Source organism: Cherax quadricarinatus, chromosome 16, assembly GCF_038502225.1.
Source record: "Cherax quadricarinatus isolate ZL_2023a chromosome 16, ASM3850222v1, whole genome shotgun sequence".
NCBI classification, from domain to species: Eukaryota; Metazoa; Arthropoda; class Malacostraca; order Decapoda; family Parastacidae; genus Cherax; species Cherax quadricarinatus.
The window spans coordinates 9,956,666-9,983,621 of record NC_091307.1 but is presented as its reverse complement, the minus strand read 5'-3'; the positions used below and the strand labels follow the sequence as shown (position 1 = coordinate 9,983,621).

Below are 26,956 nucleotides of genomic sequence, written 5' to 3'. Positions count from 1 at the left end.
ACCTCCATCTTGCCTTAATTGTAATGAAGCTCACCCTTCGTACTCCCGCCGTTGCCAGGTCTACTTAAATGAACGTGAAATCCGTTGCCTCAAAGAGGCAGAAGGTCTCCCTTATGCTATGGCAGTTACTCATCTCCGCCTCCAAGGGAGACTACCTCGTGTTTCTTATTCTCGTGTTTCCAAACATCCCCCCACTTCTGGGGTCCCATCTTCTGCAGCCTCTGTTGTTACCCCTCCCATAGCCACTCCGGCATCTAATCCTTTTGCTGTCCTTGGCTCTGATGTCCCGACTACAACTCAGTCTGTTCTCACATCTTCGCGTCCTTCCTCACAAGCCCCAGTATCGACAAGACCTCGTACGACACCTAATACCAATCGCCCCTCTACTTCTCAGAAGTCCAAAAAATCCACATTGCTCAAATCTTCTTTGCCCCTTCCTTCCCTTCTTCCACCTCCACACTTTACCTTTCCAGTCTCTGTACCTAGTTCTTTCCCTCTCTCTGGCTCTATTACAAGTGTGGAGATTCACCCTCCTCCTCGTACTATGCCTTCCACCCCCATCCCCTCCCAAGTTTCTCCCTCTTCTGCCACCTCCCAGGTTTCTGCCTCTTCTGTCCCCCCCCCACACTTCATCTCCAGTCCCTTACACTCTTTCCTCCCCCTCTACTTTGGTACAGTCCATTACTGTCCCAATCTTTACTCACCCTCGTCCTTCTATCTCCAATATGGTCTCTCATACATCTTTGAATTCAGAAACACTTGAAGCCATTTTAGAATATATTGCAGAGACTAAACCTTCAGTGGACACTGATTCACTTCCTGTTCCTTCTCTTCCCTCTCCTCCATCTTCACAACCCCATTCTTCGCAACGCTCCGTTCCTTCGCTGCTTGAACGTCTTCCAATGCCACCACACGTTGACTTTTCTAACCCCTCTAGTCCATAGGTGCCTTTACCTACAGATTCCTGGTATTGTCTTCATTGCCAATCATGGCCTATTTACAGTGGAATATCCGCGGCCTCGGGTAATCGGGGTGAGCTTCAGATGTTGCTTTCCAGGTTTCCCCCTGTTGGTGCTTGCTTACAAGAACCAAAATTACACTCGGCTGTTTTCCAACCTATCTCAGGCTATAATTTATTGTATTCTTCGGATCCTTTCTCAGATGGGACCTTTAATGAAAGTGCCCTTCTTCTACGCAATGATATTCCGTACTGTCCACTATTTGTCCATACCTCGCTGCATTACACTGCAGCCCGTATCCACTTGAATAAGTGGTTTACAATATGTTCTTTATATCTCTCTCCTTCTCGAGCATTTTCTATCCCAGACTTTGCCTTTCTTGTTTCATCCTTACCACCACCACTTCTGTTACTTGGTGATTTTAATGCCCACCATTTCCTCTGGGGGGGTCTTATTGTGACTCACGTGGCATCCAGTTGGAGGCTTTTCTCGCCTCTCACCCCCTCCATATTTTAAATACGGGTACTCCCACCCATTTTGATCCTCATACTCATACTCTCTCTTGCATCGATCTATCAGTCTGCTCTTCCTCCACTGCACTAGACTTCACCTGGTTTGTTCTACCGGACTTACATGACAGCGATCATTTTCCAATCATTCTTACTTCTCCTTCCTATTCACCACCTTTCCGTAGCCCTCGCTGGCAATTTAATCGGGCAAATTGGGATCTTTACTCACACCTCACTGCTTTTAGTGAGGTTCCTTCTTCATCCTCCATTGATGAGCTCCTACACCTCTTCTCGACGTCAGTTTATACCGCAGCTTCTCATTCTATACCCCAAACCTCAGGCAGGCATTCTCAGAAGTGCGTGCCTTGGTCGTCTCCTGCTTGTGCTCGTGCAGTACGTTTGAAACGCGCTGCATGGGGCAGGTACCGGTACAATAGAACCGCTGAGAAACTTCTTGATTTTAAGCAGAAGCGTGCGATCGCTCACCGTGTCATCCGTGAAGCTAAACGCACTTGTTGGCGAGACTATGTTTCCACCATCACCTCTGCTTCTTCTATGAGTGCAGTCTGGAAAAAAGTGAGAGAAATTGAGTGGTAAATACTCTCCTGACCCGGCTCCTGTTCTACGGGTCGCTGGTGTTGATGTAGCAAACCCTCTCGACGTTGCCATTGAACTTGGCACACATCTGGTCCGTATTTCCCGGGGGCTCCATCTATGCCCCTCGTTTCTTTATTCAAAGTCTGCAAGAGAGTTAGTACCGTTGGACTTTTCTTCTCTCAGAGAAGAACAGTATAATGTGCCTTTCACACTTCAAGAACTAGAGGCAATGCTCTCAGCTTGCCGATCATCGGCAGCTGGGCCTGACGACATTCATATTCATATGTTACAACATTTACATCGGTCAGCCCTTGAAGTCCTCTTATACCTCTTCAATCTTATTTGGGCACAGGGAGTTCTTCCCCAGCTGTGGAAATCTGCCATTGCTCTCCCTTTCTGCAAACCGGGTACTACAGGACATGATGCCTCCCACTATCGTCCCATCGCTCTTACTAGTGCAGTTTGCAAAGTGACGGAACGTCTGGTAAATCGACGTTTAATGTGGTATTTAGAGACACACAACAGTCTCTCCGCTAGTCAATATGGCTTTCGTAAGGGTCGTTCTACCATAAACCCCATACTATGCTTGGATACATATGTTCGTAATGCCTTTGCGAATAATCACTCAGTTATTGCCATATTTTTTGACCTTGAGAAGGCATATGACACAACTTGGAGGTATAATATTTTGGCCCATGCCCATTCCTTAGGCCTCCGAGGCAATCTACCATCCTTCCTTAAGAACTTTTTAACTGACAGACATTTCCGTGTTCGAGTCAATAATGTTCTTTCCCCAGACTTCGTCCAAGCTGAAGGTGTCCCTCAGGGATGTGTTCTAAGCACAACACTTTTTGTCCTTGCTATAAATGATTTGGCCTCTGTTCTTCCACCCAATATTTGGTCATCACTCTATGTTGATGACTTCGCTATTGCTTGTGCAGGCACTGACTGTCATCTCATTGCAGTTTCTCTCCAGCATGCGGTCGACCGTGTTTCCACTTGGGCCACCACGCATGGGTTTAAATTTTCAAGTACCAAAACTCACCAAATTACTTTCACTAGACGCTCTGTCATCTCCGATCATCCTTTGTATCTCTATGGCTCCCGTATCCCCGACCGTGATACAGTCAGGTTTCTAGGCCTTCTCTTTGACCGTAGGTTATCCTGGAAACCTCACATTACCTGTCTGAAGGCAACTTGTCACAGCCGGCTAAACCTTCTTAAAACCCTTGCTCATCTTTCCTGGGGAGCTGATTGTCAAACTCTGTTTCGCCTACATTCAGCCCTCGTTTTATCGAAACTCGATTATGGTGACCAGATTTATTCCGCGGCCTCTCCTGCTACTCTCTCTAGCCTTAACTCTATCCATCACCAAGGATTACGTTTGTGCCTTGGTGCTTTTCGCTCTTCCCCTGTTGAGAGCCTCTATGCAGAAGCGAATGTTCCATCCTTGTCTGATCGCCGTGATGCCCATTGCCTTCGCTACTATGCACGCTCTCATGATCTCCACAATCCTTCCTTTTATAGAATGGTCACCGATATTAATAGACATTCTTTATTCGTTCGCCGCCCCTGTTTGCTCCGTCCCTTTTCTCTTCGCCTACATTCACTCTTGTCTTCCCTTCAGTTACCACCTTTATATGTTCATGTAGCATCTCACTTTTCCCTACCCCCCTGGGAAGTTCCAGCTGTTTGGGTCTGTTCTTTCTCACTCCCTTGCTCGAAAGCTCAACTGCCTACTGTGGCTTCCCGCTCTCTTTTTCTTGATCACTTCCACTCCCATTCTCATGCCACCGCTGTGTACACAGATGGCTCTAAGTCTTCAGACGGCGTCGGATTCGCAGCAGTGTTTCCGGACAGCGTCGTGTTGGGGCATTTACTATCTTCGGCTAGCATTTTTACTGCTGAACTGTATGCCATTCTTGCAGCACTTATTCGTATCGCATCTATGCCTGTGTCATCATTTGTGGTAGTCTCAGACTCCCTTAGTGCTCTACAGGCTATACGAAAATTTGATACATCTCACCCCCTAGTTCTCCGTATCCAACTTTGGCTACGCCGTATCTCTACGAAGCATAAAGATATTATTTTTTGTTGGGTCCCTGGTCATGTCGACGTACAGGGCAATGAACAGGCAGACACTGCTGCACGGTCAGCAGTACATGACCTACCAATTTCCTATAGAGGTGTTCCATTTCTGGACTATTTTGCTGCAATAGCTACCCACCTTCACGCCCATTGGCAACAACGTTGGTCAACTCTGCTTGGTAACAAACTTCATTCTATTAAACCGAGCATAGGTTACTGGCCGTCTTCTTGTCATCAGTGCCGTGGTTGGGAGACCACTCTCTCCCGTCTTCGCATTGGCCACACTCGTCTTACTCATGGGTATCTCATGGAGAGGCACCCTGTACCTCTCTGTGAGCAGTGTCAAGTTCCAGTATCGATTAGCCACATTCTGTTAGACTGCCCCCTCTATCAACGAGCACACAGAATTTACCTCCAACGCCATCTTCGTTCTACTACTCTCTCTTTACCTTCCCTTCTTGCTGATGGACCCTCCTTTAATCCTGACTCTCTCATTGACTTCTTGACAACGACTGATTTGCTCCACAAACTCTGATGATGATACCTTACGCACTCCCCTCAGCCCTTTCTAGCTCAGTCTCTTGCTGCCCTTTACCCTTTCACCATCCACTGCTCCGCTGTTATCCATAACCTATTACTCATCCACCTCCCTTTTGCCACCTGATGCCCTTGCGTCCTTCCTGCCCTGCAGCGCTGTATAGCCCTTGTGGCTTAGCGCTTCTTTTTGATTATAATAATAATAATATTCACACAAAAAGTAGATTTACTGTTATGCAGACTACTGCATTATTGTAATAATTGTATAAATAATGTCAACCCATTTGTGACTGCCTATTAGAATGGCTAATTGGACACTTATTGGACAATGACGTCATTTATATACTCTGAACATCGGCAAAAATCCAACATTTTCACTACTTTGAGCTCGATTTCAAGGCCCTTTTCATCGTGAAACCAATCAGAGTCATCTCTATTTTTGTAACATGTTTTCCATTCTATGAAATTAGACCAAGAAAATGAGATTACAACCATAAATACTACATGAAAATACACCTCAAAGTCGGCGTTTTAATCCAAAAACACGGTCAGTTTTTTTTCTCATTATCCACTGCGTGCTGCAGGTTTTTTTTTTTATGCATGCTGTGCACACTGACCACACAGACTCATTCTCTCACATGTGGGCCTACCAGCTTTCTTCTGCTTGATTTGAAGCCGCTAAAATTTTGAAATATAAATACTGTACGTCAAAAACACTGGCTCGTAAGATGTATATGTACAACCGAAATATAGACATTTCCATTAATCCATCTATGATATTTTTTTCAAAATTATATAATAAACATGCTACATAACATATAAACATGACAAATACATCCCACAGTAGAATAAATTAACAAATATGAGATGTGGTAGTCAGGCGACTTGTAGGACTTGTGGTAGCCAGGTGACTTGTAGTCCAACATCAGAGAAAATGTGTACACTATAATATTAATGGAGGTAACTAGAAAATTACTCCTTTCGTATATAAGTGAGTTTATTCAGATATACACAAATACAATTACATAGATTATCGTACATAGCAGCATATGTGTAGAGAACCTAGGATAACCCAAAAAAGTCAGTGACTTATTTCCATATACTTCACTCAGAGCATCATTTCTTCTAAAAATGGTGTTACATGAGAAAGGGAGTGTTTCTCTTTATTTATTCTACTGTATCACTGTGGAGATACAGTATTATGGTATATTAATAAAAGAATATGAAGGAAAACCAGATGTGTTCGCCTGGTTTGTTTACATTACGTGTGGGTGGGATGGGGCGGGGAGGGCTGCCCTGGCAGGCTACCATACTTCATAAACCAGACTTCCTACAAATAAAACTCACCTCTCACCCTAAATTAAGACTACAAATATTTTAACCCTTTCAGGGTCCGTCCCGTAGATCTACGGCTTTACGGTGAATGTCCAAACCGTAGATCTACGCCATGAGCTCAGCTCACTCTGATAAACTGTGAGTGGTATATTTGGGCCTAGATATGAGAGAATACATCTATGTGGTATGTGTGCACCACATAAAACAGATCCTGCAGCACACTGTGTATAATGAGAGAAAAAAACTGAAATCATGATTTTTCGATTAAAACAGCGACTTTGCAGTGTTTTTTCGTATGTTTTTTATAGTTGTATTTGCGATTTCTTGGTCTCATTTGATAGAATGGAAGACATATTACAGAAATAGAGATGATTTTGATTGGGTTTAGCACTGGAAATGGCTTGAAACTGAGCTCAAAGTAGCGGAAATGTTAAATTTTTGCCGATATTCAAGAGTAAACAAACGACCTCACACATCTAATACACGTCAGCTGGTGGGTCTAATATACATTCACAAATATGGTGATGATATTTATATAATTATTACTGTATTGCATAACAGTAAATCTTCTATTTTTTGGTGTGAATAAAAATTCATTATGTGAATAAAAAATCAAAATGGAATTTATTTGTAAAGCCTCAAAATGTAACTAATGAACAGAGGAAATGTTAGTTTAGTTCCAGGAATACCTACATTGTTTATTCTGGAGCCTATTTTGAAATTGGAATATTTTGAACTTTGTGTTAAATTGGCCAAATTAACAATTTCCGATCACTTTATTTTGTAGTTGAAACAGTTGACTTGGCGATTTCTTGTGTTCAATCGATAGAATAGAAGTAATACTAGTCAAATAGCTAAGAATTTGGTTGATTGGAATAATGTAATTGGCCTAAAATGGGAGTCAAAGTCGGCAAAATCGCCGATTCGTAAATATCGCTGACACATCAAAATTCGCGAGAGCATAATTTCGTCAATTTTACACCAAATTTCGTACTTTTTGTTTTATTACCTTCACAAAAAGATTCTCTACGATTTCATAAGAAAAAATAACAAATTTTTTTTTTGAAAATTCTTGGACACTGGTGCGTGACTTCAGATTTTGGCCTTGGACCCTGAAAGGGTTAAGGTAATTAACCCTTTGAGGGTCGACAGGCCCTCTCCGAAACTCGTTCTCAGGGTCGGCCAAATTTAAAAAAAAAAAAAAAATTATTTTCTCTTATGAAAAGATAGAGAATCTTTTCCCGATCATAACGACACCAAAAGTTTGAAATTTGATAGAAAACTTACGGAATTATGCTCTCGCAAAGTTAGCGGTCTCGGCGATGTTTACGCATCGGCGATTTTGCCCACTTTGAGCCCCATTTTCGGCCAATTTCACTGTACTAGTCGACAAAAAACATGAATATTTCGCTAGAACTCCATTTTTTCTATCGAATGGGTGCAAGAAACCACCCATTTATAAATTCAACTATCCAGTACAGTGGTCAGAATTTAGCAATTTTGCCAATTTCACACAAATTTCAAAAGATGCCAATTTCGGAATAGGGTCCAGAATAAACAAGAAAGACATTCCTGGCACTAAAATGACATTTCCTCTAGTCATTAGTCACGTCTCAAGGCCCCTCTTATATTCTTTTGCTTTCCACTTTGAATTTTTATTCTCACAAAAAATATAAGATTTACTGTTATGCAGACTACTGCATTAGTGTAAAAAATGGTATAAATATTATTGGTGCACTTGTGAAAGAATATTAGACTCACCAGTTGACGTGTATTGCACGCTTGGCACGATTTGTTTACTTTTGAAGTTTGGTAAAAATCGAACATTTCTGCTACTTTGAGCTCAATTTCAAGGCACCTTTCATTGTAAAACCAGTCAAAATCATCTCAATTTCAGTAATATGTCTTCCATTCTATAAAATGAGACCAAGAAAACTAGAATACAACAATAAATACCATACGAAAATACACTGCAAAGTCGCTGATTTATTAAAAAAAAATGGAAAAAGTTTTTTTTTTCTCATTATGCACTGTGTGCTGCAGGATTTTTTTTAGACTGTGCACACTGACCACATAGACCCATTCTTTCATATGAAGGCCTACCAGCTTTCTCCCACTAGATTTGAGGTCGCTAGAATTTATGAGTACTAGTACGTCAAAAACCCCTACACGTAAGACGTACTAGTACGACGAAAACCCTCAAAGGGTTAATGAATGTACTGTATATGTATTTTCTCTCTCTGGGGCGCTTTAATTAAATGTAGTAGTAGTATATTACACGTGGGTGGGGTGGGGTGGGCTGACCTGGCTGGCTACCATACCTCCCAAATGTGACTTCCTACAAATAAGACTGACCTCTCACCCTACATTAAGACTACAAATATTTTAAGATAAGTAATGGGTGTACTGTGTGTGTATTTTATTTTTATTGTTTTTAATGTCTAGTTCTATTGCTGACTTAGTATATGTTAGTGTAAACTTGTTATCTGGCATTTATATGCATTTATAAGTGGAAAAAATGGCATTCTGCTTTCCAGCAATGTCTGCTTTCTTAAAGTAGCTTGCAACCTAACCTGCTGTATAGTGGGGCCCTACTGTAATTCTTTTAACTGATTTTTATATCCATGTAGCTTTATTTATAGACAGTTTTCATTGTTTCAGCTTTTGACTTGCCTGAGATGCTGTGTGTAATATAAGATTTGCAAATATTGCTTTACATATACTGTAACACAACTCGTCTAATATAACTCACGAAATCGTAATGACACGATTGCAAACAAACCATACCCCGGCCGGGATTGAACCCGCAGTCAGAGTCTCAAAACTCCAGCCTGTCGCGTTAGCCACTAGACCAGCTAGCCACAATAAGATTCGTCCAACTAGGTATATGGTGTAGAAATATACCTAGTTGGACAAATCTTATTGTGGCTAGCTGGTCTAGTGGCTAACGCGACGGGCTGGAGTTTTGAGACTCTCTGACCGCGGGTTCAATCCCGGCCGGGGTATGGTTTGGTTCATCTAATATAACTTTTGAGGTTTTCTTTGTCAAGTAATTGACCTTTGGCAGTTAACATATACAGTACAGTATATTAAAATTGAGTTGGAAGTAATTCTTTGCAGAAAGTGGGTTTTACTTGACCATTATGAAAGTAATTTAGTATATTATACTGTACTCTATTTGCCTGCTGTAAACTTTGTATTTGTTAGTGTTCATTAACAAAAATAGTGATCAGCTTTATCTCTGAATTTCCTTGTAGTGAAGCTTTGATATTATCACTACACTACAATACTTTTATAAACCATCATCTGATATTTTAACATAAATATGAACAGGCACAAATAGAGTGGTGTGGTGTTGGATGTATACGGGCTTGCACAGGGCGATGGCTGGTGTTGAGTATAGATGCTGCTTTACTACACGGGCTCCACTCCCTCAATCGCGGGTACTGGCCAGTTGTTGCTGCACTCCTGGATAAGCAGTCTGTTACTACTATTACTACACTTCCCTATGCCACAAAACCATTATCCAGAGGTAAGACTTAAAATGGTTTTAATTACTTTAGGTTTTGCATTGTTATATTTGCTACTCATTTGCTGCTGATTAATTTCTTTCTGGTATTGGAGAATGCTGCTTCACACTGACATGAAACTTACAACACTTACAGTATTTTTTTTTTTAACACGTCGGCTGTTTCCCACCAAGGAAGGGTGACCCAAAAAGAAAGAAAGAACCCCAAAAGTTAGAAAAAGCTTTCATCATTCAACACTTTCACCATCACTCGTATATAATCACTGTCTTTGCAGAGGCAATCAGATAAGACAGTTTAGGTGTCCCTCCAAACTGCCAATATCCCAAACCCCTCCTTTAACCCTTCCACTGTTGGTGCTGTATAGATACGTCTTACTAGTCAGTGTTGGTGACATATTAATATGTACCTTAAAATTCTAGCAGCTTCAAATCAAGCAGGAGAAAGCTAGTAGAACTGCATGTGAGAGAATGTGTCTGCATGGTCAGCGTGTGCAGTATAAAAAAAAAATCCTGCAGCACGCAGTGCATAATAAGAAAAAACTCCGACCCTGTTTCTGGATTAAAACGCCAAATTTGAGGTGTATTTTCGTATGGTGTGTATGGCTGTATTCTCATTTTCTTGGTCTCATTTGATAGAATGGAAGATATATTTCAGAAATAGAAGTGATTTTAATTGGTTCCACAATGAAAAGGACCTTGAAATTGAGCTTAAAGTAGTGGAAATGTTTGATATTGCCAATGTTGAGTAAACAAATGATGTCACTGTCCAATACATGTCCAATTGGCTAGTCTAATATGCAGTCACAAATGGGTTGACATTATTTATACAATTACATAATAATGCAGTAGTCTGCATAACAGTAAATCTTCTATTTTTTGTGCAAATAAAAATTAAAATTGAAAGCAAGAGTAATATAAGAGGGGCCTGAAGATGTGACTGATGAATAAAGAAAATGTTATTTTAGTGCCAGGAATGTGTGCATTGTTTATTCTGGACTCTATTTTGAAATTGGCATCTTTTGAAATTTGCATGAAATTTGCCAAATTGCCAATTTCTGACCATATTATTGGGTAGTTGAAATTGGTAAATGGGCAGTTTCTTGTTCTCAGTTGACAGAACAAATACATTCTAAAGAAATAGCTATGAGTTTGGTCAACTGGAGCAGTGGAATTGGCCGAAAATAGGGCTCAAAGTTGGCAAAATTGGCAATGCGTATATATCGCCGAGAGTGCTAACTTTGCGAGAGCGTAATTCCATAAGTTTTCCATCAAATTTCTTACTTTTGGTGTCATTACCATTGGGAAAAGATTCTTTTTCATTTCATAAGAAAAAATAATTTGTTTTTTTTAAATTCTTCGACACGGAGAGTGAGTTTAGGAGTCTTGTTAGTGAAAGGGTTAAAATTTATTTATTTATTTATTTATTTTATTTATTTTATAATTTGAACATTCATACAGAGGTACAAAAAAATACAGGTAAGAGCAGCATGCCAAAGCCACTTGTATGCATAGCATTACGGGCTGGCTTAAAATTAACTTAAGATTAACTAAGCAATGATGTAATCAGTGATAAAACATTATTGTAAACAGATAACAATAAAGCACAAATGAGTATTATAAAGACAGGTCATATGGTTGCTTGCATTGCTGTACATTCAGTAGAATGGAGTATTCTGTTAGGTAGTGTATTTAAAAAATAACAAAGTTAGATTGGGTCTTAGGTTTAACATTTATGTGATATAATTGTGAGAAAAATTTAAGATAAACAATTTATAAGGTTCAGTTATTCAGTATTTATTTGGTTTTAGGTGAGTAAGTGATCTTTGAGAAGAGACTTGAATTTATTAACAGGTAGTGTTTCTTTTATATTTACAGGTAATGAATTCCAGATTTTAGGGCCTTTTATGTGCATTGAGTTTTTGCATAGCGTGAGATGGACACGAGGAACATCAAAGAGTGATCTGTGCCTTGTGTTATGGTCATGTGTTCTGTTGAGGTTGGCAAGGAGATGTTTGAGGGGAGGGTTAATATCAGAGTTAAGTGTTCTATGTATGTAATAGGTGCAGTAATAAGTATGGATGTTTTGTATGGTGAGTAGGTTTAGTGTTTTGAATATTGGTGGAGTGTGCTGCCTGTAGTGGGAATTTGTTATCATTCTGACTGCAGCCTTTTGTTGGGTAATTAGTGGTCTGAGATAGTTAATTGTTGTTGAGCCCCATGCACAAATTCGATAGGTGAGATAGGGGTAAATAAGAGAGTGATAGAGGGCCAGGAGGGCTGACTGTGGAACATAGTACCGTATCTTCGATAGTATGCCTACGGTCTTGGAAATTTTCTTAGAAATTTGTTGTATATGTGTATGAAATTTGAGTCTATTGTCAAGGTGGATTCCTAAGAATTTTCCCTCTGTTAGCTTTGTGATAGGTGATCTGTTGATTGTTATGTTAAGAGGGACATCTGTAGCTCTGTTACCAAACTGAATGAAGTAGGTTTTGTCAATGTTTAGTGTAAGTTTGTTAGTCCTCGTCCAGGTAGATATTTTCTGTAATTCGGTATTTACAGTATTGGCTAGCATGACTGGGCTTGGGTGAGAGAAGACGTATGTAGTGTCATCTGCAAATAGTGTGGGTTTGAGTAATTGCGAAGCATTTGGTAGGTCATTTATGTGTAGGAGAAAGAGAAGAGGGCCAAGGACACTTCCCTGTGGGACACCAACTGTAATTGGTTGTGCGGAAGAGTTTGCCCCATTTGTGTACACATATTGGCTTTGTTGCTGAGGTATGACTTGAGGTAGTTGAGGGAGTGCCCTCTTATACCATAGTGTGACAATTTTATGTGGAACAAGTCATGGTCAACTGTATCAAAAGCTTTACGCAAGTCAATGAAGATCCCCAGTGGGACTTCTTTTTTCTCTGTTGCAGTGTATATATGTTCTAGCTTGTGTATAATAGCATCATTAGTATTTTTATTAGGCCTGAATCCAAATTAGCAGGGGTTGAATATGTTTTGGGAGATGAGGTAGGAGTAGATTCGTTTATGAATTAATTTTTCGAAGATTTTTGAGAGAGGGTGTAAGTTGGATATTGGCCTATAGTTATTCAACTCTATTTGGTCTCCTCCTTTATGGATCGGGGTGACTCTTGCTATTTTGAGAACTGTAGGGAAGGTGGAGGATTCAATGGATTTGTTAAAGAGTGTTGCAATGATTGGTGATAGCACTTGACACTTTTTTGTATATAAAGGGTGGTAAGGTATTTAAATCCCTGCCTTGTTTTTTAGTGTGTTGATAATAGGGAGACTTCGTATGGGTTAGTCGGAGCTAGGAACAGTGTGTTCGGGTAGTTGCCAGTGAGGTAGTCATTTGGTGGGGTATCTGAGCTTGGGATTTTATTGGCAAGGTTTTGTCCTATAGTGGAGAAGAAATCATTGAGTCTGTTTGCTATTTCTGTTGGTGGGAGTTGGGGTTCATCTGATTTTGCTAATTTTATTTCGCTATTTCGTGATATCTTTTTTGTTCCTAGACTTTCTGATAGGGTTTTCCAGGTCTTTTTTATATCACCTCGTAAATTTGATAATCTGTTCTCATAATACAATTTTTTTGCCCTTCTTATCAGGCTGGTTAGGATTGATGAGTAACGTTTTGTTTGGTCTCTGGTTATGTGACCCATTCTGTACTGTTTTTCGTATAGGTGTTTTGTATTTATGGATTTGAGAATGCTGGGTGTTAGCCAGGGACTGTTCAGTCTCTTAGCTGTCATCTGTTTAGTTTTTTTAGGGCAGTGCTTGTTATAGAGGTATTGGGTCTTTTTTAGAAAATTATTAATACATTCGTCAATATCTGTATAGATTTCTAGCTCAGTGTGCCAGTCAATGTTTGTTACTGCTGTTGTGAAGTTATTAATGGCTGCCTCATTGTGAAGTCTGAAGGTGACTTTAGTAGTGTCTTGGGGTAATTTACCAAGAGTTGTTATGAGGAAAGTAGGGTAGTGGTCTGTGGTATTATCTGTGATTATGCCTGATTTTAAAGGGGATATGGTGTTGGTCCAGATGTGGTCAAGTAGGGAAACACTAGTCTCTGTAACTCTTGTAGGTTTTGTTACTGTTGGTAGCAACATGCAGTTACTCATTGTGTTTGTGAATTCAGTAATGTGTGGGTCCTGGTCTTGCAGGAGATTTATATTGAAGTCACCTGAGAGTAGTAAGTGATCTTTGTTCATGCATGCATCAGTTATCATACTTCCTAGGTTTTGACTAAATTGGCTAATGTTTGACTGTGGAACTCTGTAGATGTTTATCAATGTGAGAGGTTTTTGTAGGTATTTGGATTTGAATTTAGCTATTATATATTCCCCATGTTCATCCCTTGTGCAAGTATTAGTGATACATTCTAGTTGGTCTGAGTAGTATATAGCTGTGCCATCCCCTTGTTGGTCTGGCCTACAGTTGTGTATGGCTGTGTAACCAGGAATGGCATAGACATCAGTAGTATCAGGCTTTAGCCAGGTTTCAGTTAGTGTAATGATGGACATATTGGCATGCAAGGAATTTAGTAATACTATGAGGTCATCGTAATGCTTGCTTAAAGATCTGATATTGTAGTTAAAGACAGTTATGTTGTTGTTGGCTCTGAGAAGTGCCTTTGATTGTTCTGATGTGTAGTAATTACAGTAACTGTTTGATTCATTTAAATCATTAAATAAGAGGTTGGTATCAGGATCAATGCTTGTCATCATAAGATTTGTAGTGAATCTATAGTTAGAATTAAGTATAAAACAAAGTAAATAGTCTAAAGCTTAAAAATAGTGCCTGAATTATTTAACAAATGTAAAAATAATAAGCGAAGGTAATTTTTTTAAAGCTAAAATAAAGGAGACTATGAAAGGGACTAATATAAGTTGTGGTGAACAATAAAGTGGTAATCAAATAAATGAGTTTTGGAATATAATGGCAAAATTGTGAACTTATTACACTTTAGCACCTGAGAATAGCACCTTGATTATTTTAACAATTGTGAATATATGAACTAGGGTAGTTATATAAAGCTAAAATAAAGGAGAAAATATATAAGGGACTAAATTAAGTAATGGTAAACAAAGTTAAATGGACAGATTGTCACTATGAAATAATATTGGTTTAAGAGTAAGATCTGATTTGTAATATTAAATAAGTTGAGCAGTTTATTGCACAATAAAAAGTAAAAAAATATGAGGTAGTTGGTACTAGCTAGCAAAAGATAGTTTTGGGACTTGCAAAAAAAGTAATAGGAATATACACTAATTGCACACACAATAAAAAGTGACTAAAACAAGTAGTGGTAAACAAAATTAAATGGACAGGTAAGAACAATGAATAATATTAATTTGGAGTAAGATTTGACTTGTAACACAAAATTATGAGCAATTAATAGCAGTAAGAAAGAAGTATAAAGTATTGGAGGTAGTTGCAATGCAATGTAGGCATTGTACTTCCCATTTCCAGGACTCAAGTCCGGCTAACTGGTTTCTTGGAATCCCTTCACAAAATATTACCCTGTTCACACTTCAACAGCTTGTCAGGTCCCAAAAACCATTTGTTTCCATTCACTCCTATCTAACATGCTCACGCATGCTAGCTGGAAGTCCAGGCCCCTCGCCCACAAAACTTCCTTTACCCCTCCAACTTTTTCAGGGATGACCCCTACCCCGCCTTCCTTCCCCTACAGATTTATACGCTCTCCAAGTCATTCTACTTTGTTCCATTCTCTCTAAATGACCAAACCACCTCAACAGCCCCTCTTCAACCCTCTGACTAATACTTTTAGTAACTCCATGCCTCTTAATTTCCACACTACGAATTCTCTGCATAATATTTACACCACACATTGCCCTTATACAGGACATCTCTTTTGCCTCCAGCCACCTCCTCACTGCAGCATTTACAACCCATGCTTCGCACACACATAAGAGTGTTGGTATCACTATACTCTCGTACATTCCCTTCTTTGCCTCCCTGGATAATGTTTTTTGTCTCCACAGATAAAGTATGTATGTTCCTAAAATGAAGCTTCTTAGTAAAACTGGGTAGTCTAGTTCACTGGTGTTGATTTTAGGAATTACTATTTTTTATCTTGGTGAATGGTTAGTGAGTTTAGCATGCAGTGTTCATAAGATGTCAGTAATGAGTGTATTGTCCTAGAGCACTTACCACAGATGATAATCTCACATTAGTGAATCACATGATGCACAGCTATAAACTAGTGAGTAATAGTAAGTAGGTTCTACAGTACTATTTGCAACCAGAAGCTCTGATTCACCTAGGAAATTTTCAACAATACATTTGCAGTAGTAGGTTGGTAGACAGCAACCACCCAGGGAAGTACTACCGTCCTGCCAGATGACTGTGAAACAGAAACCTGTAACTGTTTTGCATGATGGTAGGATTGCTGGTTTCTTTTTCTGTCTCATAAACACGCTAGATAACAGGGATATCTTGCTACTCCAACTTACACTTTGGTCACACTTCACAGACATGTACATGCATATATATATATATACATACATCTAGGTTTTTCTCCTTTTTCTAAATAGCTCTTGTTCTTCTTTATTTCTTCTATTGTCCATGGGGAAGTGGAAATGAATCTTTCCTCCGTAAGCCATGCGTGTCGTATGAGGTGACTAAAATGCCGGGAGCAATGGACTAGTAACCCCTTCTCCTGTAGACATTTACTAAAAAAGAGAAGAAGAAAAACTTTATAAAACTGGGATGCTTGAATGTGCGTGGATGTAGTGCGGATGACAAGAAACAGATGATTGCTGATGTTATGAATGAAAAGAAGTTGGATGTCCTGGCCCTAAGCGAAACAAAGCTGAAGGGGGTAGGGGAGTTTCGGTGGGGGGAAATAAATGGGATTAAATCTGGAGTATCTGAGAGAGTTAGAGCAAAGGAAGGGGTAGCAGTAATGTTGAAGGATCAGTTATGGAAGGAGAAAAGAGAATATGAATGTATAAATTCAAGAATTATGTGGATTAAAGTAAAGGTTGGATGCGAAAAGTGGGTCATAATAAGCGTGTATGCACCTGGAGAAGAGAGGAATGTAGAGGAGAGAGATTGATTTTGGGAGATATTAAGTGAATGTATAGGAGCCTTTGAACCAAGTGAGAGTGTAATTGTGGTAGGGGATCTGAATGCTAAAGTAGGAGAAACTTTTAGAGAGGGTGTGGTAGGTAAGTTTGGGGTGCCAGGTGTAAATGATAATGGGAGCCCTTTGATTGAACTTTGTATAGAAAGGGGTTTAGTTATAGGTAATACATATTTTAAGAAAAAGAGGATAAATAAGTGTACAAGATATGATGTAGGGCGAAATGACAGTAGTTTGTTGGATTATATGACAAGGTGACAGAAGTAAGACAAGAGAGAGAGGGGTGGATCGACTGCATTCTTTTGGACTGCAAGAAGTGTCGAAGGCCTTCTTGTATTGGTAGATAAAAGGCTGTTGAGTAGACTTCAGGATGTACATGTTTATAGAGGGGCCACAGATATGTCAGATCACTTTCTAGTTGTAGCTACACTGAGAGTAAAAGGTAGATGGGATACAAGGAGAATAGAAGCATCAGGGAAGAGAGAGGTGAAGGTTTATAAACTAAAAGAGGAGGCAGTTAGGGTAAGATATAAACAGCTATTGGAGGATAGATGGGCTAATGAGAGCTTAGGCAATGGGGTCGAAGAGGTATGGGATAGGTTTAAAAATGTAGTGTTAGAGTGTTCAGCAGAAGTTTGTGGTTACAGGAAAGTGGGTGCGGGAGGGAAGAGGAGCGATTGGCGGAATGATGATGTAAAGAGAGTAGTAAGGGAGAAAAAGTTAGCATATGAGAAGTTTTTACAAAGTAGAAGTGATGCAAGGAGGGAAGAGTATATGGAGAAAAACAGAGAGGTTAAGAGAGTGGTGAAGCAATGTAAAAAGAGAGCAAATGAGAGAGTGGGTGAGATGTTATCAACAAATTTTGTTGAAAATAAGAAAAAGTTTTGGAGTGAGATTAACAAGTTAAGGAAGCCTAGAGAACAAATGGATTTGTCAGTTAAAAATAGGAGAGGAGAGTTATTAAATGGAGAGTTAGAGGTATTGGGAGGATGGAGGGAATATTTTGAGGAATTGTTAAATGTTGATGAAGATAGGGAAGCTGTGATTTCGTGTATAGGGCAAGGAGGAATAACATCTTGTAGGAGTGAGGAAGAGCCAGTTGTGAGTGTGGGGGAAGTTCGTGAGGCAGTAGGTAAAATGAAAGGGGGTAAGGCAGCCAGGATTGATGGGATAAAGATAGAAATGTTAAAAGTAGGTGGGGATATAGTTTTGGAGTGGTTGGTGCAATTATTTAATAAATGCATGGAAGAGGGTAAGGTACCTAGGGATTGGCAGAGAGCATGCATAGTTCCTTTGTATAAAGGCAAAGGGGATAAAAGAGAGTGCAAAAATTATAGGGGGATAAGTCTGTTGAGTATACCTGGTAAAGTGTATGGTAGAGTTATTATTGAAAGAATTAAGAGTACGACGGAGAATAGGATAGCAGATGAACAAGGAGGCTTTAGGAAAGGTAGGGGGTGTGTGGACCAGGTGTTTACAGTGAAACATATAAGTGAACAGTATTTAGATAAGGCTAAAGAGGTCTTTGTGGCATGTATGGATATGGAAAAGGCATATGACAGGGTGGAAAGGGGGGCAATGTGGCAGATGTTGCAGGTGTATGGTGTAGGAGGTAGGTTACTGAAAGCAGTGAAGAGTTTTTACGAGGCTCAAGTTAGAGTATGTAGGAAAGAGGGAAATTATTTCCCAGTAAAAGTAGGCCGTAGACAAGGATGTGTGATGTCACCGTGGTTGTTTAATATATTTATAGATGGGGTTGTAAGAGAAGTAAATGCGAGGGTCTTGGTAAGAGGCGTGGAGTTAAAAGATAAAGAATCAAACATAAAGTGGGAGTTGCCACAGTTGCTCTTTGGTGATGACACTGTGCTCTTTGGAGATTCTGAAGAGAAGTTGCAGAGATTGGTGGATGAATTTGGTAGGGTGTGCAAAAGAAGAAAATTAAAAGTGAATACAGGAAAGAGTAAGGTTATGAGGATAACAAAAAGATTAGATGATGAAAGATTGGATATCAGATTGGAGGGAGAGAGTATGGAGGAGGTGAATGTATTCAGATATTTGGGAGTGGACGTGTCAGCGGATGGGTCTATGAAAGATGAGGTGAATCATAGAATTGATGAGGGGAAAAGGGTGAGTGGTGCACTTAGGAGTCTGTGGAGACAAAGAACTTTGTCCTTGGAGGCAAAAAGGGGAATGTATGAGAGTATAGTTTTACCAACGCTCTTATATGGGTGTGAAGCATGGGTGATGAATGTTGCAGCGAGGAGAAGGCTGGAGGCAGTGGAGATGTCATGTCTGAGGGCAATGTGTGGTGTGAATATAATGCAGAGAATTCGTAGTTTGGAAGTTAGAAGGAGGTGCGGGATTACCAAAACTGTTGTCCAGAGGGCTGAGGAAGGGTTGTTGAGGTGGTTCGGACATGTAGAGAGAATGGAGCGAAACAGAGTGACTTCAAGAGTGTATCAGTCTGTAGTGGAAGGAAGGTGGGGTAGGGGTCGGCCTAGGAAAGGTTGGAGGGAGGGGGTAAAGGAGGTTTTGTGTGCAAGGGCCTTGGACTTCCATCAGGCATGCGTGAGTGTGTTTGATAGGAGTGAATTGAGACAAATGGTTTTTAATACTTGACGTGCTGTTGGAGTGTGAGCAAAGTAACATTTATGAAGGGGTTCAGGGAAACCAGCAGGCCGGACTTGAGTCCTGGAGATGGGAAGTACAGTGCCTGCACTCTGAAGGAGGGGTGTTAATGTTGCAGTTTAAAAACTGTAGTTTAAAGCACCCTTCTGGCAAGACAGTGATGGAGTGAATGATGGTGAAAGTTTTTCTTTTTCGGGCCACCCTGCCTTGGTGGGAATCGGCCAGTGTGATAAAAAAAAAAAAATTGCAGTGCATTACAATATAGTACAGTACTGTAATGCTTTTTTGACTTGTAGGTTCATGGATACTTTTTTTGTGTTTTTTGTTGTGAAATTTCAGTATCTTGATATTTAGTGGCTTTCTGATAACAAAAAAAATTTTCATTTTCAGGTCGGTCTTGGGTATGCTTGTGTTTAAATGAGGGTCAGTTAGAAAGCTACTTACACGTATTAACCAGCCATAAAATCTTGCTCGAAGCACACTATGGAACAAATGCTCTACTCCGTGACCCTAACCGGGCACACCTCCTCCTCATGTTGGCTGCTGGCCTAGAGCATCTCAAATTTTTCTTACCAATGGTAAGTATGCAATTACATGTTATTAATTTCTAATTTCTCACCATTATTTTGTTTACAGTATTGCAGTATCTTTCTCCACGTTAGTTTTTAGCATTTGTTAACTCATTGTAAATATGTTCTACCACAAATAGGGATGTGCCAAAGAATCAGTATCATTGGCATTGGCTAAATTTGGTGGTATCATTACCATGTTACAATTGAATATTGGTGGTTTTCAGCTAACTTTTATATCAGTATTGATGGATATTAACTAATTTTGATGGTATTGGTGCTGGCCTAAAACTGAGTATCGATATTGGCAAAAAATATTACTGTTGTTCAATTCATATTTATAGATATACCAGTACAGTAGGGCCCCACTTATACGGCGGGTTAGGTTCCAGGCTGTCGCCGGAAAGCAGACATCGCCGGAAGGCAGAATGCCATTTTTTTCCATTTATAAATGCATATAAATGCCAGACAACAAGTATACACTAAATTATATTAAGTTAGTAATAGAACCAGACATTAAAAACACACAAAGTAAAATACATTCACAGTAAATTCATTACTTATCTTAAAGCATTTGTAATCTTAATGTAGGGAGAGAGGTGAGTAGTACTTATAGGAAGTCAGGTGCAGGTAGCCCAGGTGTAGGTAGCCCTGGCTCCCCGTCTCGTACTTAATATACGATATTTAAAACATCCCAGAGAGGTAAAATACACATACAGTACACTCATTATTTACCTTAAAATATGTGTAGTCTTAATATAGGAAGAGAGGTAAGTAGTATTTATTTGTAGGAAGTCAGTGTAGGTAGCTGGTAGGTGTAGCCCCGCCTGGGCTACACCTACCGGCTACCTACACTGTGGCCCAGAGCCATATTATTAACATCGACATGCCTTGTTCACTGAATTTAATCATTTCTAACAACTACCTTTAGATGCCATCATAAACGAAGGTAGAAGTAATGAATAATTCATGCCGAAAATTGTAAACAAAAGCAGAGTGGGGGAGTGGCTGGGCCAAACGCAGATTCATACACGTTTTCTCTGATGGCTGAGCAGAGAAAACGTAATGTTGTCCCTCCACCCGGCTACCACACAGGTCCACAAGTATTATTATCAGAGCAGGTAAGAACCAGGAATAATGGATTTAAGTTGGATAAATTTAGATTTAGAAAGGACATAGGTAAGTACTGGTTTTCTAACAGAGTTGTAGATGCGTGGAACAGTCTTCCCAGTGGGTTGATAGAGGCTAGGACCTTGGGTAGCTTTAAGAAGAGACTGGACAAATATATGAGTGGGAGGGGCTGGGTTTGATTGGTGTTAAGGGGTACAGGAGTTATTTCTTGAGTAGCTTTAGGTAGATGTCGTTTTGATAAGGACCTGCCTCGTATGGGCCAGTAGGCCTTTTGCAGTGTTCCTACATTCTTATGTTCTTATGTTCTTAAAATATGCAATAAATGCCAGACAACAAGTTTACACTAACTTATATTAAGTTAGCAATAGAAATAGGCATTAAAAGCACAATAAAAGGTAAGATACACACAGAGTACACTTATTACTTACCTTAAAATCTTAATATTAATGTGTGAGAGGTGAGTGGCAGGGTGTTTATTGAATAAAATCAGAATGGCACACCATCATCCTCTAACTTGGCACTTATAGCAAGAGGCTTACGACTTCTCTTTTTATTACAGCTAACCTTAGATGCCATCGTCAATGAGAGCCAACTGGTTAACGAAAGAGTAAACGAGAGAGAGAACGAGATACAGAGTTGAGACAATGTAAGAACATAAACTGAACAGGTAGTGGACGATCACTGTCAGGCGAAATAAATGCGTATTAATATGTGTCTACTTTTAGTTCATTCACGTCCATTTGTAAGAGTTTGTAAAACATTTACCTCAATATTTTTTTATTATAATAATAATTACCTCACAGTACAAATACTCTTACATTGTGTACAAGTTGTACAAGTTCGTTCAGAATAAACAAACAGCAACACACCATTTTTAGAGTGAATGAAGATAATAATAATAACAATTATAATAATAATAATAATAATAATAATATTATTAATATTATTAATATTATTATTATTATTATTATTATTATTATAAAAAGCACTAAACCCACAAGGGTCGTGAATTGCTATATATAGACTAAAGGCATACGAAAAGAATATTTTTCTACAGTTATCCCCCAGTTTGACTAGAGAAAACGTAATTCTTCCGACACTACCTACACAGCTGCTTGGTAAACAAATCTCATATTTACGTCAATTTTTATTCTGTGAGTGTATGTATCATGTTTATATGCTATGCAATGGGTTTCATATATAATTTTGAGGAAAATATCATAGATGGATTAATGAAAATGCCTATATTGATGTAAAATATTCAAATTCAAATTCAAAGTTTATTCTCTATAAAGATTACAATGTTGAATTTACAGAATTTGGTTGTTGTGTGGTTTACATGTAGTTAAATAATGATTACAGAGTGTACCACTAGAACGCCTAGCATGGCTAGGCATTTCGGGCAGACTTAGTTTAATTCTTTATTTTAAAATATTACAAATTATGGGGAATCAAATTCAAAATGGGAATTGACACAGTTACTTTTTGCTGATGATACTGTGCTTATGGGAGATTCTAAAGAAAAATTGCAAAGGTTAGTGGATGAGTTTGGGAATGTGTGTAAAGGTAGAAAGTTGAAAGTGAACATAGAAAAGAGTAAGGTGATGAGGGTGTCAAATGATTTAGATAAAGAAAAATTGGATATCAAATTGGGGAGGAGGAGGAGTATGGAAGAAGTGAATGTTTTCAGATACTTGGGAGTTGACGTGTCGGCGGATGGATTTATGAAGGATGAGGTTAATCATAGAATTGATGAGGGAAAAAAGGTGAGTGGTGCGTTGAGGTGTATGTGGAGTCAAAAAAGTTATCTATGGAGGCAAAGAAGGGAATGTATGAAAGTATAGTAGTACCAACACTCTTATATGGGTGTGAAGCTTGGGTGGTAAATGCAGCAGCGAGGAGACGGTTGGAGGCAGTGGAGATGTCCTGTCTAAGGGCAATGTGTGGTGTAAATATTATGCAGAAAATTCGGAGTGTGGAAATTAGGAGAAGGTGTGGAGTTAATAAAAGTATTAGTCAGAGGGCAGAAGAGGGGTTGTTGAGGTGGTTTGGTCATTTAGAGAGAATGGATCAAAGTAGAATGACATGGAAAGCATATAAATCTATAGGGGAAGGAAGGCGGGGTAGGGGTCGTCCTCGAAAGGGTTGGAGAGAGGGGGTAAAGGAGGTTTTGTGGGCAAGGGGCTTGGACTTCCAGCAAGCGTGCGTGAGCGTGTTAGATAGGAGTGAATGGAGACGAATGGTACTTGGGACCTGACGATCTGTTGGAGTGTGAGCAGGGTAATATTTAGTGAAGGGATTCAGGGAAACCGGTTATTTTCATATAGTCGGACTTGAGTCCTGGAAATGGGAAGTACAATGCCTGCACTTTAAAGGAGGGGTTTGGGATATTGGCAGTTTGGAGGGATATGTTGTGTATCTTTATATGTGTATGCTTCTAGACTGTTGTATTCTGAGCACCTCTGCAAAAACAGTGATAATGTGCGAGTGTGGTGAAAGTGTTGAATGATGATGAAAGTATTTTCTTTTTGGGGATTTTCTTTCTTTTTTGGGTCACCCTGCCTCGGTGGGAGACGGCCGACTTGTTGAAAAAAAAAAAATTACAAATTATGAGGTAAGTTGGTATTTTGGCTAAGTGACTAAATACTAGTTTGTCAGTTAAGCAATGTGAATGCTTTTGTTTTGGCACAGTACATAGTTTCAGTATTGGAGTATCATAGGATTCATTATTTTAAGATTGAGATTAATATTTCTGTTTATGGTCAAATGGGCGAGCGAGTGTAAGTGTGAACCACCAGGTGGTATTCGTGTAGTTAGTTGATGGAGTTTATCAGGGAGATAAGATGTTTTCTAATGGTAGTTTTGAAGGGGATGAATTTGTCTGCAGTTCTAGAGTTCTCAGGTAGGGTGTTCCAGATTTTAGGGCCTTTGACATACATTGAATTTTTGTAAAGGTTTAGTCGGACACGGGGAATGTCATAGAGATGTTTGTGTCTGGTGTTATGCCTGTGGGTTCTGTCACAACTATCAAGAAAGCGTTTTAGGTCAAGGTTGATATTGGAGTTTAAGGTCCTGGAGATGTAGATTGCACGGTAGTAAGTGTGGATGTACTGAACAGGGAGTAAGTTTAGATCTATGAAGAGTGGGGGGGGGGGGTGTTGCCAGGGATGGGATTTAGTGATTATTCTTACTGCAGCTTTTTGTTGGGTTATTATTGGCTTTAGGTGTGTTGCTGCAGTTGATCCCCAAGCGCAAATAGCATAGGTGAGGTATGGATAAATAAGTGAGTGGTATAGTGTGAGAAGGGCATTTTGCGGCACGTAGTATCGTATCTTGGAGAGGATCCCAACTGTTTTGGATACTTTTTTGGTTATGTGTTGGATATGGGTGCTGAAATTCAGGTTGTTGTCAAGGTATAGGCCTAGGAATTTGCCCTCATTATGTCTGGTAATTAGAGTGTTGTCGATCTTAATGTTAATTTGTGCATCTCCTGCTCTGCTACCAAACATAATATAGTAGGTTTTGTCAGTGTTAAGCATAAGTTTATTGGCTGTCATCCAAGTCGATATTTTGATCAGCTCCTCGTTAACAATGGTGTTGAGGATGGCAAGATTAGGGCGAGAGATGACATAAGTCGTGTCGTCAGCAAAGAGAATGGGTTTCAGGTGTTGGGATACGTTTGGAAGATCATTGATGTATATGAGGAAGAGCAGGAAATATGACATTTAGTGTGCCAAAGAGTGGTTATTATTACGTAGTATTGGCATCATGAGTAGAGAGAGACAGCAATTTTAATGTGTACCTGCACACCAGCACAGTGTGTAAGTATATTTAAGTTCAGGTACACTTAAATATAATTATCAGAGTACATATAAAATATGCAGTAACTTTAAAACACTTGAAATTTTGGAAAGCTTCCTGACATAATAGATGAGGTCACAGAAAATGTAAACAAACCGGATGGGGGGCGCCGTATTTGAAAGACCGCTTGCCGTATAGCAAATTTTGGTCATAATTTGACATCGCCATATTAGCGGAACGCCGTAAGGCAAAACGCCGTAAAGCAGGGCCTTACTGTATATTTTTTTTATTATTATCACACTGGCCGATTCCCACCAAGGCAGGGTGGCCCGAAAAAGAAAAACTTTCACCATCATTCACTCCATCACTGTCTTGCCAGAAGGGTGCTTTACACTACAGTTTTTAAACTGCAACATTAACACCCCTCCTTCAGAGTGCAGGCACTGTACTTCCCATCTCCAGGACTCAAGTCCGGCCTGCCGGTTTCCCTGAACCCCTTCATAAATATTACTTTGCTCACACTCCAACAGCACGTCAAGTATTAAAAACCATTTGTCTCCATTCACTCCTATCAAACACGCTCACGCATGCCTGCTGGAAGTCCAAGCCCTTCGCACACAAAACCTCCTTTACCCCTTCCCTCCAACCTTTCCTAGGCTGACCCCTACCCCGCCTTCCTTCCACTACAGACTGATACACTCTTGAAGTCACTCTGTTTCGCTCCATTCTCTCTACATGTCCGAACCACCTCAACAACCCTTCCTCAGCCCTCTGGACAACAGTTTTGGTAATCCCGCACCTCCTCCTAACTTCCAAACTACGAATTCTCTGCATTATATTCACACCACACATTGCCCTCGGACATGACATCTCCACTGCCTTCAGCCTTCTCCTCGCTGCAACATTCATCACCCATGCTTCACACCCATATAAGAGCGTTGGTAAAACTATACTCTCATACATTCCCCTCTTTGCCTCCAAGGACAAAGTTCTTTGTCTCCACAGACTCCTAAGTGCACCACTCACCCTTTTCCCCTCATCAATTCTATGATTCACCTCATCTTTCGTAGACCCATCCGCTGACACGTCCACTCCCAAATATCTGAATACATTCACCTCCTCCATACTCTCTCCCTCCAATCTGATATCCAATCTTTCATCACCTAATCTTTTTGTTATCCTCATAACCTTACTCTTTCCTGTATTCACTTTTAATTTTCTTCTTTTGCACACCCTACCAAATTCATCCACCAATCTCTGCAACTTCTCTTTAGAATCTCCCAAGAGCACAGTGTCATCAGCAAAGATCAACTGTGACAACTCCCACTTTATGTGTGATTCTTTATCTTTTAACTCCACGCCTCTTGCCTAGACCCTCGCATTTACTTCTCTTACAACCCCATCTATAAATATATTAAACAACCATGGTGACATCACACATCCTTGTCTACGGCCTACTTTTACTGGGAAATAATTTCCCTCTTTCCTACATACTCTAACTTGAGCCTTGTAAAAACTCTTCACTGCTTTCAGTAACCTACCTCCTACACCATACACCTGCAACATCTGCCACATTGCCCCCCTATCCACCCTGTCATATGCCTTTTCCAAATCCATAAATGCCTCAAAGACCTCTTTAGCCTTATCTAAATACTGTTCACTTATATGTTTCACTGTAAACACCTGGTCCACACACCCCCTACCTTTCCTAAAGCCTCCTTGTTCATCTGCTATCCTATTCTCCATCTTACTCTTAATTCTTTCAATAATAACTCTACCATACACTTTACCAGGTATACTCAACAGACTTCTCCCCCTATAATTTTTGCACTCTCTTTTGTCCCCTTTGCCTTTATACAAAGGAACTATGCATGCTCTCTGCCAATCCCTAGGTACCTTACCCTCTTCCATACATTTATTAAATAATTGCACCAACCACTCCAAAACTATATCCCCACCTGCTTTTCACATTTCTATCTTTATCCCATCAATCCCGGCTGCCTTACCCCCTTTCATTTTACCTACTGCCTCACGAACTTCCCCCACACTCACAACTGGCTCTTCCTCACTCCTACAAGATGTTATTCCTCCTTACCCTATACACAAAATCACAGCTTCCCTATCTTCATCAACATTTAACAATTCCTCAAAATATT

At 39.8% G+C, this 26,956-nt stretch overlaps 1 protein-coding gene across 1 annotated transcript in view; it reads left to right on the top strand.

Moving 5' to 3' along the window:
• LOC128688864 (serine-rich adhesin for platelets-like) overlaps nucleotides 1-26,956 on the top strand; it is a gene marked incomplete at its 3' end in the record, with an annotated part of 127,912 nt that overhangs the window by 60,097 nt on the left and 40,859 nt on the right. Inside the window, 2 exon segments of the mRNA XM_053776877.2 lie at nucleotides 9,359-9,557; nucleotides 19,690-19,877. Coding sequence (XP_053632852.2) covers nucleotides 9,359-9,557; nucleotides 19,690-19,877 — 387 coding nt within the window.